At 38.0% G+C, this 18,694-nt stretch overlaps 1 protein-coding gene across 1 annotated transcript in view; it reads left to right on the forward strand.

The window, feature by feature from the left end:
- The window catches only part of TENM3 (teneurin transmembrane protein 3), a 320,392-nt gene that overhangs the window by 164,049 nt on the left and 137,649 nt on the right, over positions 1-18,694 (forward strand). The window contains 1 exon segment of the mRNA XM_035897781.1: positions 17,937-18,174. Within this exon segment, the coding sequence (XP_035753674.1) occupies positions 17,937-18,174 (238 nt within the window).

The following is an 18,694-nucleotide window of genomic DNA, read 5'->3' on the forward strand; positions in this document are numbered from 1 at the left end:
TGTGCTGGGAAAAACAGCGTTTTATCTACAGCATGGAAGCTTTTACAAAAAATTACCATGTGTATACACACACCACTGCCTTGGTGACTCCCCCATTGCATGCAAGTGAGATTGCACCTGAGAGTCCTTCTGGAATGGAGGAGCTACGTATCTCCTCAGAGAAAGCTCAGTACTTAATTTTGCCTAGCAACTAATTCAATAGTTGTGCTCCCAGCACCCTAAGTAGTCATCCAGCAGCATCTGAGTGGGCCTGACGTGCCTTCTCATCTGCTCTGGGGCGCAGAGTGCCCTCAGCTGCATACTCTCCGAGCAGGAGTATGGCAGCCCTACAAAGCAGCCCTCTGGTTGTGCTGGTGGTTTCCAGAGGGCTTGAGTGGTCAGAGGGAATTAGCTGACATCGTAACACAGAGCAGATGAATGTCTGTGGCATAGACAACCGATTCCAGGATCTCTTCCAATGCTCTAGTAGTGTGGTTGGGACCAATCTACTTTAAAGGAAAGAAAATACAGGCAGTATAGTTCCGAGGCACCCTGGAATGTGGTTAGAAAAAAAACAGAATTGCTCTTTGAAGCAAATTGCAAAAACCAGGATAGCTGCTGCTTTTGTGTCCTAGGGCCGAAGTTCCTCTTGAGTGCCTTCGTCCTTCCCTTGTCAGTCTTTTTCCTCTTTTTTTTTTTTTTTTTTTTTTTTTTTTTTTTTTTTTTTTTTTTTTTTTTTAACATCCTTCACCATTCTTTTTTCAGTATTTTTAAGATTCTGTTGTATGCTAGTAGAAACATCTTTGACATGTCTGAGTGGTTGTCTCGCACATTTGCCATTGTGCTTTGTTTTTTCCTCTCCCAGATGTTTGCATTTTTAAGCGATTTCATTGCCTAGAGCCTATTATTTCTGGGGGGAAAAAAAAAAAAGAGGAGGAGGGGAATATTTAAGTTGCTTTTCTTAAAGCACAAGAAAAATAACTTTATTTTTTTCATCTCCTGTTGTATTTTAGAAACTTGTTAGAATTACCCAGGGTATATTAAGATTTACTATCAAACACATAAAGAAATCAAAAAAGAGGAAAAAAAACAGAGGGGGTTTCACATTTAGTATCATAATCCTTCATATCTGTATACTCTTTAATTTTTTTTTAATTCCAGATATTTTCTTTTGTTGTTTTCTTATTCAGTATGTAGAAAGGAGCCACGCTGACTCTGTAGAAGAAACTATAAGAGAAACACCTTACAAGGAAGTAATTTCCATTCATTAATACAACACTCTGAACTGATTAATGAGACCAATATAATTTTGTATTTCAGAAGTAATAGCTTGAATTATTTTTTTCCAAATTATTCATATTTTATTGGCTGTTTATTTTCTATTACATTACTTTTCAGATTTATGGAAAGTACTTGTAATTATCATACCCTTCATTTGATGCAATGAATATATTTTACTGGACAGCTTTATGCATTCGGTGTTACATTTTCGTTTTGCAGCTGAAGACCAATTTCCTAATTACGCTTATGCACATAGTTGGTTATTGAAGTTTTGGTTTTGTTCTTAGTGTTTTGAGGTCTTTTTCCAAACTGCTGTGAATTTTGCAGTTACGTGTTAGGCATGTGCAATGCAGAACTAAGTCTGTGATTTTGCAAGTTACAAGTCTAAAACAAGCTCTCATTAAGGTACTCTTGTAGTTCTGAAGATTGTAACTTATCATTGCACCTTATATCTACAAGTAACTTTGAAATGATAAGTTCTAGGTCAGTACCCAGTGGTTGTTAGTACAGAAGCAAAATGTTTGTGGAAACTTTTCCAAACTCTTGATTGAAATTTCCATAGTATCTCTGTCCTGCTAAGAGAAAGAGCAAAAGAATACTTTTCTGCCTGGGGCTTTTCTGCTTACATGCCATGGAGATAGGAGCTGTATACAAATTTAAGTTTGTCATTTATAGCCAGGACTTTGTTTTTTGTCTGAACCCAGGGATTTTAAAACATCATTGCAGGAACCATTTTCCTCTTGCAAGTAATAAACATGCCACATCCTTAAAAGACAAAGTGTGAGACATGGCTGTAATTGCTCGGTTTTGGTGCCAAGAATAAGTGGTTTGAAGAAAGCTTAGCACCCTTATCCCTAGGGAGATGTAAATTATCACAGGCAACACCAGACACAGTAACTTCTCACTTGAGTTCTAGTAAACAGCAAGGATATGTCACAACTATAATAGATATTAATAAATCAATATTAAACTATACTTCTTCTGACACATTTATGTTTTTATTAACAGTAATTTTGTACACATATGCACAAATACCTATAGTGCAAAGTATTCATATTCCAAGAGCTGTAACGGTGCTGCAAATACCAAAGAAAAAGTGAATTGTTCTTTTATTCTGTAAGAGTAGATGCTTTTCCTAGAGATGTGTGCTCCTCTGTGTGTTCCTATGTAAGGGCAAAAGAAATCGTGGGTCAAGAACTTCTTGCTGTCATAGCAGTGAGACTGAATCTAATAGCTTTCTTGAATATGCTTTGTTGAGCTTTGCTTTTCAAGTAAGTTTTTATTTGCTCTGTAAGGATTTGTGTGCGCACGTGTTTCCCTGTCCCCACCAAAAAAGATAAGTAAGTACAGTAAAAGAATGATGGATATGGTTAAGCTCAGTCCTTAATGAAATAGCCTTAAGAAACTAATTGATAGACACTGAGGATACTGTAAGTGGGGAGAAACCCATCCGCATAGAGACTAATCTGCCATTCCCACTCACTCTGTGTGCACAAATCAAAAGAAGATTCAAAATGCATCTCTGTTCGATGAAAGTTACTTCTGATCTACCAACTAGGTTTTTATGGCTTGTATACCAGTAACCAGAATTCCTCTGGTTTTATCAGGAAGAGGAAACTATTAAAAAGCTGATGGAGACTGCTGGTATTGGTGAAAGACCTGGCCATTAAAGACCTGAGCACTGGCTCTAGGGGGAGAAAATCTAGCATCTTTGTGTATGTCCAGCAAAGATCTCTACCAATTACAAATGCAACTTGGAATATCTAGAGAGTTATCTTGTAGGGGGGTTCACATATCCTGTTGTACACAAACCTGATGAGTTGACCATCTGGGACTATGAAAACTGACACGAGATTAGCTGTACATGCAACTGTTAAAGAAAACCACGCTGGCATGAGCAGCAGCACATCAGTCATCAAATTTCTTTCTTGGGATTTGCTAGAGAAGAGCTACCATCATCTCTCACTTCAGTATATGAGTCATGTATTTTGATGGCCCAAGCAAACGATTTTCATCTGTATTCTCACAGCGTGAGGAATATTCAGTAGTGTCCCCACAGCCTATGTTTGGGTGAGGATTGATTATAAACAGTCATAAAGCAGGAATCAGGCCTCTGGCAGATGTGATGTTTTTCTGCAACTTCATGTTTTGGAGACATGATAAATAACAATCAACCAACTGGCATTTACTTAAAGAAGCTACAAGGGTCCTACTGGAAAGAAACAATGAAGAAGATTTATGTCAGGTATCTGAGCTTGAATGAAGCATGGGGCCCAGAGACATTGCAAGTGCTTTTCTTTTATATACTCTCCTACCAGTCTGACTGATCCCCCTGGTTATCATCAGAGCTAATCAGAACCAGGACATGCTCATCCATGTAGTTGTCTGTTGGCCAAGGGTAGACTTTTTGCATGCCAGCAACCACAACCAGCTGGGTTTCAGAACAAGTATATCCATCATCTTTCATGGGATGAGGGCTTAAGTTTCTTCTTGTGTCTAGACTTCCAGCATATTGAGGTCTGGCTGGTAGCTGGGTAGGTATTTTGAAGATAAATTATTCCTTGCCTTTTCAAGAAGTCCTGTACAGTTGGAAAAGGTTCTGAATATAAATCACTGAATGTGAAAATTCTTCAGATTTTCCATTTGTCTTTAAAGAAGAACATATAATACGTTTAACATGCCATGAAGAAGTCTAAAATTCATTAGAAGGTCTTCACCCAAACTTTACTGAGATCTATAAAATATTTTGGGATCTAGGCTGGAAGTTTGTGCTGTTGTGGAAGAATATTGTGATGCAGGCATCTTATTTTGTAACGTGCAGCAAACTCTAAAACAGCTCTTAGCCTCTGATAAGTATCTCGTTGGTATTTAGAAATTTGAGAAGTCTTTTTGATGCTATCTACAAAGTCAGGGGTTTACTTTTAAAGGTTCTAAAAAATTAAAAGAGCAATTTGATTCAATGATTATTATTAAAAGGTAACAACGAAAAGAGGAAAACTTGGAATCAAAACATACCTATTTAAAAATAAGTATTCGCACATACAGGGCTTTACACTATTTTTATTGCCAGTTTGGGTTACACAATTAATCAGTGCTTCTGTTAGCTTGATAATCTGTCTGCTTGTGGTTGTAAATAACTTACACTCACTGGTGGAGTTGCTGACAGCTATTTGGACTTTCAGCTTTCAGAAATGGTACTAAATATCCGTGTTTGCAGCTTCTAAAAGCATTTGCTTCTGGGGTAATTTTTGCAGCTAATGTACCTCAAAGTCTTCACTCTTTGTTTGTATTTATTTTCTTTAGATGTGTATTTCTAAAGTGTGAATCTCTCTGATAGATTTGATTCTCCTGAGACTATAAAGCGACCCAGTAGCTTTTGCTGAAAATGTTACCTTGTTTGTGACATTGGTTTATCTTTGTGGAAGACAGAACTTTCTCCTGTAATGCCGTATGTAACCTGTGAAATCTCGCACCTTGGGAAAGGGTGCGCACATGAAATTTTCACTCTTACACCTGCATAGAGCCAGGGAAATTGGGCTGCAGGGAGTTCTGCAGGGAGTAGGTAGCATGGGTTGCCTGTGCTTCCCCACCCACAGGCTCCCTCTGTGGAAAAGTGATGGAAACTTGACCCATATCAGAAAAAATCTGATATTCTGAATCCCCTCCCATCCCCCACTTTGGCAGTGGTGTGGGGTCACCCCTCGGCAGAACACAAAGCTTACCCTTCCTCCTCCTCTCCGCAAACACATTGGTCTGTGCGCTCTTCATCGTAAATTCAGTCTGAGGGCAGAGGACCTTTACTCACCTCTGCCGTATCTGTTCAAGTTTCACCCATAGAACATCTTTCATTTCAAGAGCAGCACAGAGCTGTTGGGCACGTAATTGATTCCTGCAGCCCCCTGCGCCTCAGCAGGTATTGTTAACCAGCTTCGGCAGCAAGGCTGCTGGACGTACAAAGGTTCTTGCTTGCTTGTGATCACGCCGTAAGCCACTGGCTGTGCCAGGAATAAAAAGAGATTTCCTGACTTACTCTGCTGCAGTCCTACCACAAGACAGTTCTTCCTCCTGAAATGTTTGGGTTTACCCCCAGTAGTAGTTATAAAAGCGTGTTAAATATCAGACTTCTCAGCCTGAGACCATCTGTTTCCCTTGCAGTCACATACCACCCACACACACGGGTTGCTTGTCACCAACGTTGGGGTTACAGCAGAAGACAAAAAGAAAGGCATTTTCCCATACAATAGTTTAACCAGAAGATGGAGCAGGGAAATGTGTTCAGGTGGAGGGGGCGGGATTATGCTAGAAGTAAAGGGGTGTTTCCCCAGGAGTAGAAGGCAGCAGGCTTCCAGGGACTCCAGTGATTCAGCTCTCTGGCTCTATGTCTATGTAAGGTCATCTCCCTTGACTGTGGCATAGCTTGCTTTATAAATCAGCAGAGTTACATGGTCAGCAAGCTGCCTTTGTAAGTGCTCTCCCAGCATACCAAGAAACACTTTTGCCAAATGTGTTACTGGTGAAATGACATCTGTTAGGCTTAAAGGGAGTTTATACATTTTCTGCACATTAAATAAGTTGAAACTCAAATTCTGTTTATGTAGAAATTAATTACTATTAGGAGGTTTCAGATCAATCTTTTTTTTTTAAGAACTAAATAATATGCAGAATTTCTAATCCTGCTAGAAGGACATAGAATTGTAATGCATCATTTTATTTAGCCTTTGCTTATGCCAGAAGAAGCAGCAATGATTCTTTTGCTGCTGCAATGGCCTGGGAAGGCAGGAGCATCATGGAATTCAACTTGCATTTGCTGACAGTATATGGGAGATTTCATCACTTTGCACTGCACCATGGTGGTGATTTACTCCATGCTTATTTGTGTATTTTTGCAATTGTTTCAGAAACATGTATTTTAGCTCTGCTCTTTTTGGGTCTTTATGTGTATACTATCTAGTTGGCTACTTAAATCAAAGGGTGTAGTTGTGAGCTGTGATTTCTCTACCTTTTATCTGTTCTGTCAGTGTCTGTCTTAGAACTATAGCAGTGTTATTAAAAGGAAGAGCTTACTAAGACGTGAATCAGCCATGGTTTTTTGAGGCATTTGGTTCAGGCAAAAAGCTGTAACGTTTAGCTAGAAACTGATATAAAAGATCACCTGCTGGAAACAGCTTTGGAGCAGCAACACAACTAGGACATAATGAAAATATGTACAGGAAAAGGCAAAGCCTACAGTAATTTATTAAAATATATATGGAATTTAAATGTAAGAAAGGCTAATTTTCACAATTTGCTGATTTACACATTTAAAAAATATTTCTCTAACTTCTTCCCCAGCTTTTTTTTTTATTATTGGACATAATTGTTTATTATCATTAATTATAATACAGTCTGTTTAAGCTGCTCAGCATACTGTCCTTTGCAGCATTTGCAGAATAAATAGTGAACACATACAAATGTCTAATTAAATCACTCTCTTTGTCATCTGATACCTCTGAAATTATCATAGATTTACTTCAAATGCTATGCTAGATATGGGAGAGTTTTGTTCATAAGTTACATGAACTGAGACAGACAGACTGAAAGGTAGGTTTTGTTTCAACTCTTAGCAATTCAAGGTTTATGTTTGATTTGAGGGTTAATGACTCTATGTTCCTTCCAAAAAGGGAAGCAGCTGTACTGGAAACCCAGAACATCTTTTAAGAAGTGTTTTGCAATGGATTTGTTCTTTTGATTGATACTTAACTAGACTTGATTGTCACTAGAATAGAATAATATCTTACTAAAATCAAGAGGTTTGGTGGTGGGTTTTTTTTAAAACTAAGGAGGAAGAGCAAAATTCTAATTCGCATATAAGCCTAAAAAGCTAATTTAAAGTCATTAGAGAACAATAGTACCTCAGTTTGCTCTTGTGGATACCTCCCCCTCTTATGCCTTTCTCTTCCCTGGCACAGTAGGAGAAAAAAAGTATTTAAAAGCTATTTTGGAAGCTTGGTTCCCTATTCTTTTGCTCTCTCATGATCTGCATATTCCTTATACTTGATAACAGATAGATCAATTAATTGATCTGGAGACCAAAATTCGACTGGTGACCTACTGCTTTATTTCTCTCTTGCTCTAAGGCCCAAGCTGTAGTCTGTAAGAATTTTTACCTTTAACTGTAGAGGCCAGGATTAAGTTCCTTTTTAAAAAGTGCAGGCTGTAGAGTGAGCATCTTACTTCTGTGTTTGCCATAAAGTTTGGTTATTAGGATTTTCTAATAAAATTGTATATACTTTCTCATTTTTCTTAGAATTTTTCTCTTAGCTGTTCACTTTTGCATCTCCTCCATGTATTACTCATTCAACCTCTTCTCTTCTACCGGTTTTCCCCCCCTGGTTTTCTTTTCATCTCACTGCCCCTCTTCCTTTTTCATTTCCTCCAAAGCAAAACATGAATCTCTCTTATCTGAGTTCCTTCAAATCTGATGAAACAAACTCACCTATTTGTGCTTAGAAGTTTTATATTGTGTTCTCCCATTCCTAGCTTATCTTTCACAGATTTTATTAGTGTGGCCTTGTGTTCCCAGACAAGGCTTAGCATGCAGAAATTGGTCAAGAATTTCATCACTTATAATGAACTAATTTGGGGGCCTTTCAAACTACTTTTGGATTTGTAAATTTACAAAATGCTCAAGAGGCGCCATTAACCTTAACAAGTCCATGACAAAAATTCAGTTGACTTAGTGATGAATTTCCCCCCTGGCTCTTGGAATTGAGGAAATCTAGTGGTTTGCTCCTTCTTCATGAATGTCACCCATATGTCAGTAAAAGTCAGGTTTAGTAAGTAGGAAAAGAGCCTTTAGATGCTATTTTATTTGTTGGGAAGAAAGGCAGTTTTTTGCAGCACTAGTTGTGTCAGCATTACACAATCATGACTTGTGAGTGTATTTGTTCAGGTTAAAGGTTTTGAAAGTGTGGGGGTTTGTAACCTGTACAGTAGTAACTGTGCTTCTAAAGTAAATAGCTTTGGCAAATTGTTTTTCTTGGAAGTGTTAAGAAATAAAATCAGAAGACAAAGAAAAATATACAGTCGTAGCTCACTTTGGATTAATGATTTTGGATAGGAACCAAAATTATCCAACACTTGAAAATGCTAGGAAATCTATTAGGAAGTCATACATCAAACTTCACGATCCATACCACACTCCAGTTAAACATGTGGTATGAAATGAGTACATATATTAACACACTGTCATTTTGCCTGAATTAGGATTATAGAATTTACTCAGCTTACAGCTGAAGCATGGTACTTCTTTTTTACATAATTTATTTATAATTCACAATTTTTGCAGTCAAAATTAAGTGGGTGAGTGTATTTTGTATAAACATAAGGTGCCAGATGAGCGAAGCAGGAAATGGGATACCCCACATCATTTTACCTGTCTTTTACAGGCAGGTTTTGGATATGTTCTCAGAGATTTTTCAAATGCATTCCAAGTCCCCATGTCAGCATTTTGGAAAACTGAATTTTTCCTCCCCCTACAAAGTCGTTCAGCTGGACTGCTCCACTTGTGTTTCATGTTTTGTTTTCTTTCAATGAAAACCTGAATTCTCTGGTTAAAAAGCCAACCTTCAATTTGTGAAGATTGAAGAAGATTATCTGAAGCTAGCAGTAATCGCGTAACTTTCTCACTTCTGACTCTGAACAAGGAAGAAGGATGATCTGTTTAATGAAGATGCAGAAAAGTCTGTTCTGAACAGAAACAAGTGTGACTTCAAGTGATGCCTATGGGCTTGATGATCCCCAGCCCCAGGGACTATTGCTCTGCGAGACTGCTATCCCCTGAGGAAAAAAAAATGAGCCCACAGTCCTGTCAAACATCCGAATCCCGCTGCAGGGAAGCCAGGCCAGGAGCACACCACTAAAGGTTGCATTATTGTATTTTGAATCTCTGCATAATGTAAGCAGAATGTCATTTTTGTGTCTCAAGGGAGCAAGCTTTTGTCATTTCTCACTGTTCGATAGCATTTTTTCCCAGTTTGATGTACAGGTAAATTGCTGGAAATAAGTCAATGACATTTTACCATTGGAGGGTTCTGTTTGGTTTCACAGACCTTAGGTCCTAAACAGAGAACAGAAATAATGTCTGTTAGTATCCTTGCTAACTACTGTGTGGGTTAGCCTGGGGTAGAAGGAGATGGTGTTTGCATAATATGACAGCAGGATTGCAAGTACACTATTACTTCTCGTTCATTCTGTGTGCATAGTTGTCATTATGCACTTTGTTATCTTTTTTATTTCTTTTTCTTGTAAAGCACAGTCCTAAGTATGTTACCCCAGTAGGTTAAATTTCAATTTATTTTAACAGCATTCTTATACTTTTCTGTTTTCATCTTTCTTCTTAAATCCCTCTGGGGATAGAGAGGCCACTATTAGGAAGGTTGTTTGCTGAACTAGTTCCACCATAGCTTTTTTCACTGAAGCTGAAATATTTGTCTCTGTTTCAGCTTTCATAAGGTGATTAAGCCATCCTCAACTCAGTTGAAAACGTGCAAAGTTTCAGTTTACTTTGTTGCTTAGAATGTCTGCCTTGTGGATGACAGCATCTTCATCGGTTTTCCTTGATCCAGGTGAATTCGTTCTCCCAACCTGAGCTCTTTCACCCCATATGCTTTTGTAACTACCTTTCATTAGACAGTCTCTTATACGGTACCATAGACAAGAAGGCGCGTGTTGTTATATGGTATTTAAATTAAACAGATTTTGCCTGCCGTAATACTGATCGCATGTTACACATGTATTGAAGGGGTTAATGGAGCGGTTGCAGGCTGGAGGTGAATATGTTGGAATGCTTTGAGAATCGATTCCAGCTAATGGAAAAAATGTTTTAAAAGTGAGCTGGTTCAGTTCCCACAGTGAACAACAGAGAGTGGAAACAACATTTAATAAACCTTTCAGAAGTAAATCCTCCGATTTTTCCTTTCACCACCATCTGTGGAAGAAATGCCTGCTTTCTTCTCAATGGGCAGTATTTCTTCCTGCAGCGTATTTGCCTTACTCTGTTAGGTATCAAGAGAAAGCTCTTTATGTCTTTGGACAAAAAAAATATGTGAAAAATACGTTCTGTTCATACATCCTCTAAGACTTATGTCTTATTGACTTTGCACATTTTTGTTTAAAAAGCAGGTTGACCGAAAGTAACCAACCCTAAGATTCCTTCTCAACTGCCCCTAGTTATCTGGTTTCCAGTAAATCGTAGAAGTTTTAACTATATGCGTCTTGTTTTACAAAGATGGGTGCTGCAAATGAAAATCTCTGTTGTACTTGGACTATGGGGGAACGTTGCATCTTCTGATTTATCTGTGTGTCACCTCCGTTTTAAAAATTAAGGCATTTACAAGATTTGGCAAACATAACCTGTCGCTTGTGAAAATAATACATGATTGCATTTGTTGTTGTTTGGGTTTGGGTTTTTTTACTACGTAGTTCTCATGCAGAGTTGAGGGGCTTACAGTAATATTTTTGCATTGCTAATCAAGATGACTATATACAGATTTAAATTAAGGAAGAGATTTTGTTCTATCAATAAACCTCACTGAAAAATCCAAGTTTTATTTTGCATTTGAGAATTGGCATGATTTTAAATGCAGGGCATATTTGTTGTGAACCATGAGCAGTCTTTATGAAACCTGAAGAAGATTTGTGAAAACAGCCTGTAATAAAAATCACACATGCTTCATAAAACACTACTTGATAGATATCACTTGCACCATTAAGAACTAAACAACAAAGGATGTAATTTCAGTTCTGGCATGCAATATTAATCGAAAGCCTTTAAAGCATCTTGCTGATGGGAACTATGACAACATGACATTGAAGAATTACGAACTAGAGACATCTATCTTAATCAGATTTTCAAAGTAAATGCCATAAAATAGAAAGTTATTTTATCTATCTTCACAGGGTCACATATCATATAGGGTATATAGCTTTTTAGCTTGTTTATGTTAAAGATACCAGGGACAAAAAATTCTGCCTGTCAAGTATGCTTAAAGTTCCGTTCATATACTTTAGAAACTTTTTGTGAAAACATTGTTAGTAACTGATGGTTTCTGAGGAGCTCCTGCTACTCCTCTCCTCTTGCCATCTGGTAGAACTTAGATGGACACTTACCATGTGTGCACCATGAGACCATTTTGAGTCCTTCACAATCAAGTAAGTCTTTCTTCCCTTTCACAGCAGAAGTCTTTATTTCTCTTCAAAAAGTAATGTTGAGATTTAAAGAAAAATGTGTAATGTGAATAACAAAATTCAGGTTTTCTTTATAGTTTGTCATGATTTAGTATCAGCCAGCAACTCAGCACCGCACAGCCACTTGCTCACTCCCCCCACAGTGGGATGGGGGAGAGAATCAGAAGGGTAAGTGAGAAAACTCATGGGTTGAGATGAAGACAGTTTAATAGGGAAAGTAAAAGCCGTGCGCACAAGCAAAGCAAACCAAGGAATTCATTCACTACCTCCCATGGGCAGGCAGGTGTTCAGCCATCTCCAGGCAAGCAGGGCTCCATCATACTTCACGGTTACTTGGGAAGACAAATGCCATCACTCCAAACATTTCCCCCCTTCCTTTTTCTTTCCCCAGCTTTATACATGCTGAGCATGATGTGATATGGTATGGGATTTGGTCAGTGGAGGTCAGCAGTCCCAGCTGTGTCCCCTCCCAGCTTCTTGTGCACTCCCAGCCTCTCACTGGAAGGGCAGTATGAGAAGCTGAAAAGTTCTTGACTTAGTGTAAACACTGCTTAGCAACAGCTAAAACATCTGTGTATTATCAACCTTATTCTCCTCCTAAATCCAAAACACAGCAGTATACCAGGTACTAGCAAGAAAATTAACTCTGTTCCAGCCAAACTTAGGATGCATAAGCAAGGCAATGCAGTCTTGCAGAGCATATCCTGCAGTTAAATTGGCTGGTAGTTTCTCACTCCTGGGTCGTTTGACAGGTTGTCAGACCCTACAGGCAGTGTACTGATGAGGAGACAAACATTGGCCCACTTTGATCAAGCTACTTGTATGACTTTTTCCCATTTTATATTGTAATAGTATACACACACACACACAAGATGCATATCTTGATCAAAGTGTCTGTGTCACTTCTCCACATTCTTGTCACTACGGAGCTAGCACAGAAGCACAGAGTGCTTCAAGAGGAAGTCAGCAGCAGCAGCTGTGGGTTAATTCTGTTTCCGTCTGTATGTCCATTGATTGTAAAGCAAGCAGAAAGGGATAGTGCAGGCTGACAACAAATCAAAGTGAAAGGGCTCTCCTGTGGTGGTAGGTGCTGTGTCACCTCATTCCTTGGGTTGAGTATGTGGTTTGGATCCTTAAAGCAGTTGGCAGGGCAGAGCCAATTTGGACATGGGTAAGATTAAACAAATACTTGGGATTAACCACAAAATGAGCAGATACAGGAAGTTGTCTTGGATTGCCACTGTAGCTTATAGTAAATGGTCAGAAAGGAAACTTTGAGTCTTGCACACCTTGGCAGGAAAAGTACGCTGAAGCAGTGGTTCATTCAAAATACAGATCTGCTTTAATTACAAATGGACACCGAAATACACAGTTTTTCTCTAAACCCATAGCCTTCTTTTTGTTGTCATTAATTAAATACAGCTTCTCATGAAAGGTCCTCCCAGACCAGAGACCTCTAGAATGAATGGCTTTTCTTGCCTGCAGAATCACTGAAGCCCTGGTCATAGTGGTGCAAGTAGCCTGTCTTACCCCTCCGTAAGCAGGGACTTAAAAAAAAAAAAGAGCTGATTTGGGAGCTCTAGGAATAATTGAGCCATAATACCCACTCTCTTCAATTTGCAGGGATTTCCAAGGTAAATCCCACTTCTGCTTACAGTACTTCTGGAGATATGTCCATGTGTCAATTAGGTAAAATTTCAAGTCCATCAGAGTCTTTTATTGAGGAAATCAACCAGTTCTTATGGAAATGACTTCTGACTACTAGCGATCGGGGGGCTAGCAGACTGGGGACCAGTGACATGGAAATGAAAGGTTATCTTTTTTGTTACCAGCTTTCTAAAACATTCGGTCTACTCCAGCAGCTTACTTCTGATATATGTTATGGATATTTGCTTTACCATGGTAGAGACTTTTCTAAAGAGAGAGGGGAAAAAAGGAGCAACCTGACTAGAAAGAGTTAAGACTCTTGCAGATGTAGATATTGAATTACATTATATGCACATTTGAAATGTTTATATTATAATGGAAGTCTTCGCTTTTGTGTTTGTCATGGAAACTCAAAGTTAATGTTAATTATACACTATTAAAAAGCCTAATCCTTATCAAATGGAAATCACCTCTTTTTCCTAGATGAGTAGCTAGCTGACAGGTCTCAGTGATCTGTCTGTTTTAGAAAGGCTATCACACAAAATGTGCAACAAATTGCTTTTTTTCATGGGTACTTGGTCTGCTTTTCTCCTTCTGAATTAACCCCTTTCCCCCAAATGGCAGTAGTTATTGTAAATGTCCCTCTCTCCTTACTTTTTACTTTCACATATGTGTTTTTCTGTATTCTTTCATATGCTGTTCAAATTCTGTAACAATTAAATGATAAAATTAATTAAATGTAGATTACTTTCTGAAAAAAGACAAGAGAAAAAGGGTTTGTGAAAGGCTACAGAGTGCATGTAATTTACCTCTACAATTGAAATGGCTGCTTTGCTTCACTGTGGTTCCCTAGGGTAAATAACAATTTAAATATGTTTTGAAAAATTCATATAACTGCAGTAAGACAGCTTTCTACCCGTTTTCTTGTGACTTTTCCGAGTTCTGTACATATGTTCTCATGCATAATTATCCAATGCTGACTTACGCAGCAAATGCCTCAAAAACGTGGGCTTTTTTTGTTGCACCTGAACAACTTGACTGCACAGGCTGGTTGCTGGGCTAATTTACATTTGCTTCTTGCTACAGAAATCTTCTCTTTAAGATGAATGGGATTGCTCTACAGTCATTAAGGTCCAGACCAAACAAGCAAGTTTTAATTAAAACTTACCATTTTAGACATAAGCCCACCTGTACCCTTACCTGCTTATTTTTAGTGTAAACCAGACATTCTCATTTAGATTAAATCAATTAGGATAGCATTTAAAATCCAATTTAAAGCAAAGCAACTGTAGCTTTGTGTGATAGTTTTTAAGTATTTCAACACAATTGTGCTTTATCAGCTTTGTGAATGCTCTTTCTTCTTCCTGATAGTCTGTAAGAAACTCCCACTGTATTTATCGGTTCCTTAATTATGAAAAGCAAAAAAACCAGTACTTTTCCGGCTCTGATGCTGATTTCTCAGGAGACCAGTGTCAATCATTTACTATATATGCCTCAGTTTCCCTGCATGTGCAATGAGAATATTTTCATAGTGTCACAAGGATGTTGAGAGGCTTAGTTACTACGTAAGACTGATAGCTTTGTGTGAAAGTTGCACTAATACTGAAAGCTGTTCTTTAGCTATTAACTCCTTAAAAGAGGAGTAAAAAAAGGCAATCTGGCTCCGACCGAAGAACAGTATTCAAAACATGACTGTTGTGATGATTATATCTTCCTCATGAATCAGTGGTGCAAGATTGAAGTTTCTGTTAGAAGTTGCATGGCAATCAGAAGAACTGTGGATTCAGGAAATCTGGCAGGTTGAAGGAAAGATCGAAAGAGCAGTCCTCGGTGATCTCTCACTCAGAGTGACAATACAGGACTGAGGAAATTTGGAGGAATATAGATTTTTAGCTCTATTGATTTATGGAAAATCTAATCTTGTTAGGCTCAATTCTACCTGTAGCTCTTGCACAATTAGAAGGAGAATAAATCATTCCAGATTTTTCAGGCATTTCTGACTCTGTGGAGGCTGTAGATTTCCTGCCAATTGAAGTCGCCCTTGGACACTAGAAAACATCACCTGGCAGCATCCTATGGAGAGAGACAGTGGGCTTCGAGGATGTGTGATCTTTGCAAAGTTGCACTTGCTATGCCTTCTGGGTCCCGTCTAGCCTATGTCTTATGGTTACAAGCCCAACCCACAACTCTTAATTTATTTTATATGTTACTCTGTAGTTTCAGCGTCAGTAATCTTTATACGTTGTATATCTGAAGGGCTTTGTAGGTTCATAGTAAATTTCGGGGGGGATAATGTAAATCCCAAACAGTGGCCCCGAGTAGCTGGCCTATGGGCTGAGGAATACAGTTTCACTCCTCCAGCATGTTATCGGTGTATTTACTAGATCTATGCATTTATCTTTACAGAGCCTTTACTATCCCTCTTCCTCACTGGTAGAGTGTGTGGGAAGGTCTGACATCTACCCGAGGCAAGCCTGCAGGCCTGGCATAGTCCCCTTACTCACACACCCACCTTTGTGCAAAAGAACAACATTATTTTATCCTCTGCTTTGTCTTTAGCAGAGGATGGTGCAAGATCTTTAGTAGTAAAAATGATGAATTAAAAGATTGATTTTCAGCTGAGATTTTAATTGAGAAAAGAAATTAATGAAGAAGAGGGATGTCAGAATAATGTTTCAGCCGGTAGGAGCTACAGAGGAGGACCGTGTTGCACTGATCATGGCAACACTGTTCAACAAGGCTAGGCAGGTAGGAGAGTCAAAAAAGGGAATAACAACGACAAAAAGTCAGGTCCTTAGGACAATTTTGATTAAGTAATTTATCTGATTAAAAATAAGTTATTGAAAATTATTTAATTTCACTTGTAATTTTTCTGACATGTAATTAATCATTTATACATATATGTATTTACATATGCACATGTGTAAATCTTCACAGACATATGTGTGCATATATATATTTATATATACACATACACCTCTATATTATCAAATTAATTCTGCACCAGATGATAAATAGCTTGTAATCTAAATCAGATAAAATTTTAAGTAGAAATGGGGAAAAAAAGACTTTGCTAGTGTTAGTCTGTTAACTTTCCTTTAGCTGGCTTGTTGAAATGTGGCTTGAAGCCCATGATAGGGATTATTATCACGTGCAGTGACACCTTTTGTGTTGGTGTTGGTAAAGACAAAGCTCATCAGTTGTGTCCTTCCTGGAAACTAATTTTTCAGTAATGTATTAGGGATTCGGTTTTGAAAACCTTCTTGGCAATGCAAATGCTGTCATTATTTTAATGACAGATTCACCGTTGGTGCTGTTTGTGACAGAAGTTGTATTGACCATTGAAGATAACTGGAAAGGAGAATGGGTTTCTTGGAAAGGAAATTATTCCAAAGGCTGGATTTTCTGTTTAAGCTTAGCACATCTATTCCTTAACATTCTCAAATTTCCTTATGTTCATGACATGAGAAATTACTCCCTGTTATTTTTATAGTAGTCACCTGTAAGTTATTGGAAACATCTGTTTCAACAGAAGTACTTTTCCTGTGTTCTCTGTACCAAGGTATTATTATTATTATTGGGTTTGTAACAATTTGCAGTTTTAACAAGTTCCACACTGGAATTGCTTATGAAGATCAAACAACTAATTTACAAACTACGTGAAAGCATTTATACTGTGAGCAAGGTGCAGGCCCTGTATCTTCTGCTCTGCTTAAGGCTTGCATTTATATTACTAAGTGTGTTCTACTACATTAGTTTAGAAAATAGATTGCAATTTGAATTACATATTGTTAAGTGTTACATTTTTAAGTGTCATCAGTCATTGCTAAATCATAATAAATGAAGTGTCTTGAGGTTTTTTTTTAATTTTGTGTTCATTGTGTTGTATGGCAAGGTTTGTCTTCTATTTCTGACTGACTTACTACCGATTTTACAAACCAGATCGTTAAAACCTAACATTGATGGAGGTATTTGATTGTGGGTTTTGCTGTTCTGAGGTTTTGGTTTTAAGCTTTATGGGTGTTATGTGCTTTGGTTAAGTCAAAAAATATTTCCTTTTGTTTTGATGGCCTGGCTCTCTGACCACCTGTGACTTACTCCAAACTGTAGTTATATTGCATAGTGTGAAATTGGAAAATCTGTTCTGTGTGTGTTCTAATGGATGTGACGGTCATTAAGTATATGAGTCTTCTGACGTTGTAATCAGATGTGATTCAGTCTGTTAAATATCCATGAAGCAACATCTGCTTCACAGAGTGACCTTCTGCTAAAGAATACTTAGCATCTATTAGCAGATCATAGTGCAGATCTGCCTTATTTGAAATGCACTAAACTAGAGTAGTCTACTGCTGTTTAGCAACTAGCTTGTAATAATTTATTGCAGTTAAATAAAGCTTAAAAAACTCCATTAAATAATTATAGGGATTATATGCATTTCGAAAACCTTTGTATTCTACTGAAATTACCCATTTAATTTCAGGGTTGGTTTGTTAAAAAAAGCTGAAATCTAAAGGCACATTAGGGGATCTGTCAGATGCTATTTTCTGTAGGTGTTAATAAAACCAGATTAAAAAAAACTGAAACAAATTAAAACCAAAAGCAATTTTACCATCTGTTGTATATTAATTAGAACTTGGTGTATCAAGGGTAAACTTGCTCTTAGAGAATGTCACTGAATGTCTGCTAATAGAATAATATGGAAATATATTAGATGATAGGATTATGTTGAATTTCCTATTCTGCTTTGGTTGTAGCAAATGCTAAGATGGTGTATAACGAACTTTAATTTTCTTTCTTCTTAGAACAACCTCCAAATAACCAAGGCCAGTCGACCCTGCAGCCTTTGCCACCTTCTCACAAGCAACATTCAGCACAGCATCACCCATCCATCACCTCACTTAACAGAAACTCACTGACAAATAGGAGGAATCAGAGTCCGGCCCCGCCGGCTGCTTTGCCCGCCGAGCTGCAAACCACACCTGAGTCAGTCCAGCTGCAGGACAGCTGGGTCCTTGGCAGTAATGCGCCACTGGAAAGCAGGTAATTACCTAGGTACTACTACAGACTGTGGCACTTCTAAAGAAAACATTTAGCTTGATGAAAGATGACCAGCAGCTAATATTTCCCCTCATTCAGCAAACAAAAGTGAAAACTTTCAGTACTATAAAATCCATCCTCTCTCTACAATTCACAGTGACACTCTTTTCCCTTACAATGCCTATTGCAGAGTAACCGGACTCAGAGAGTATATTAATTTCTCCAGATGAGCATTTTCCTTCCTGTTCATAATCTGTGACTTTTGACTGTTTGAAGAAATTTCTTGCCTTGCTTGCCAGATATGTTATGTGTCGCATAAATACTGCCATACAGGCTGAATGCCAAGAAACTTTCAGTAATATGTTTTAACTCTTGCACTTGGTCCCTTTAAAGAAATACCCCTGTGAGGCTAGGTGTTTATTAAATTTGTCTGGGATTTCGTGAGACAAAAGAACTCACTTAAATATATAACGAGATATATATAATGATAAATTTGTCCTCATTCTTTTTTTGTCTTTTAGAA

This window comes from Egretta garzetta, unplaced genomic scaffold, assembly GCF_000687185.1.
Source record: "Egretta garzetta isolate BGI_Z169 unplaced genomic scaffold, ASM68718v1 scaffold46, whole genome shotgun sequence".
Lineage (NCBI taxonomy): Eukaryota > Metazoa > Chordata > Aves > Pelecaniformes > Ardeidae > Egretta > Egretta garzetta.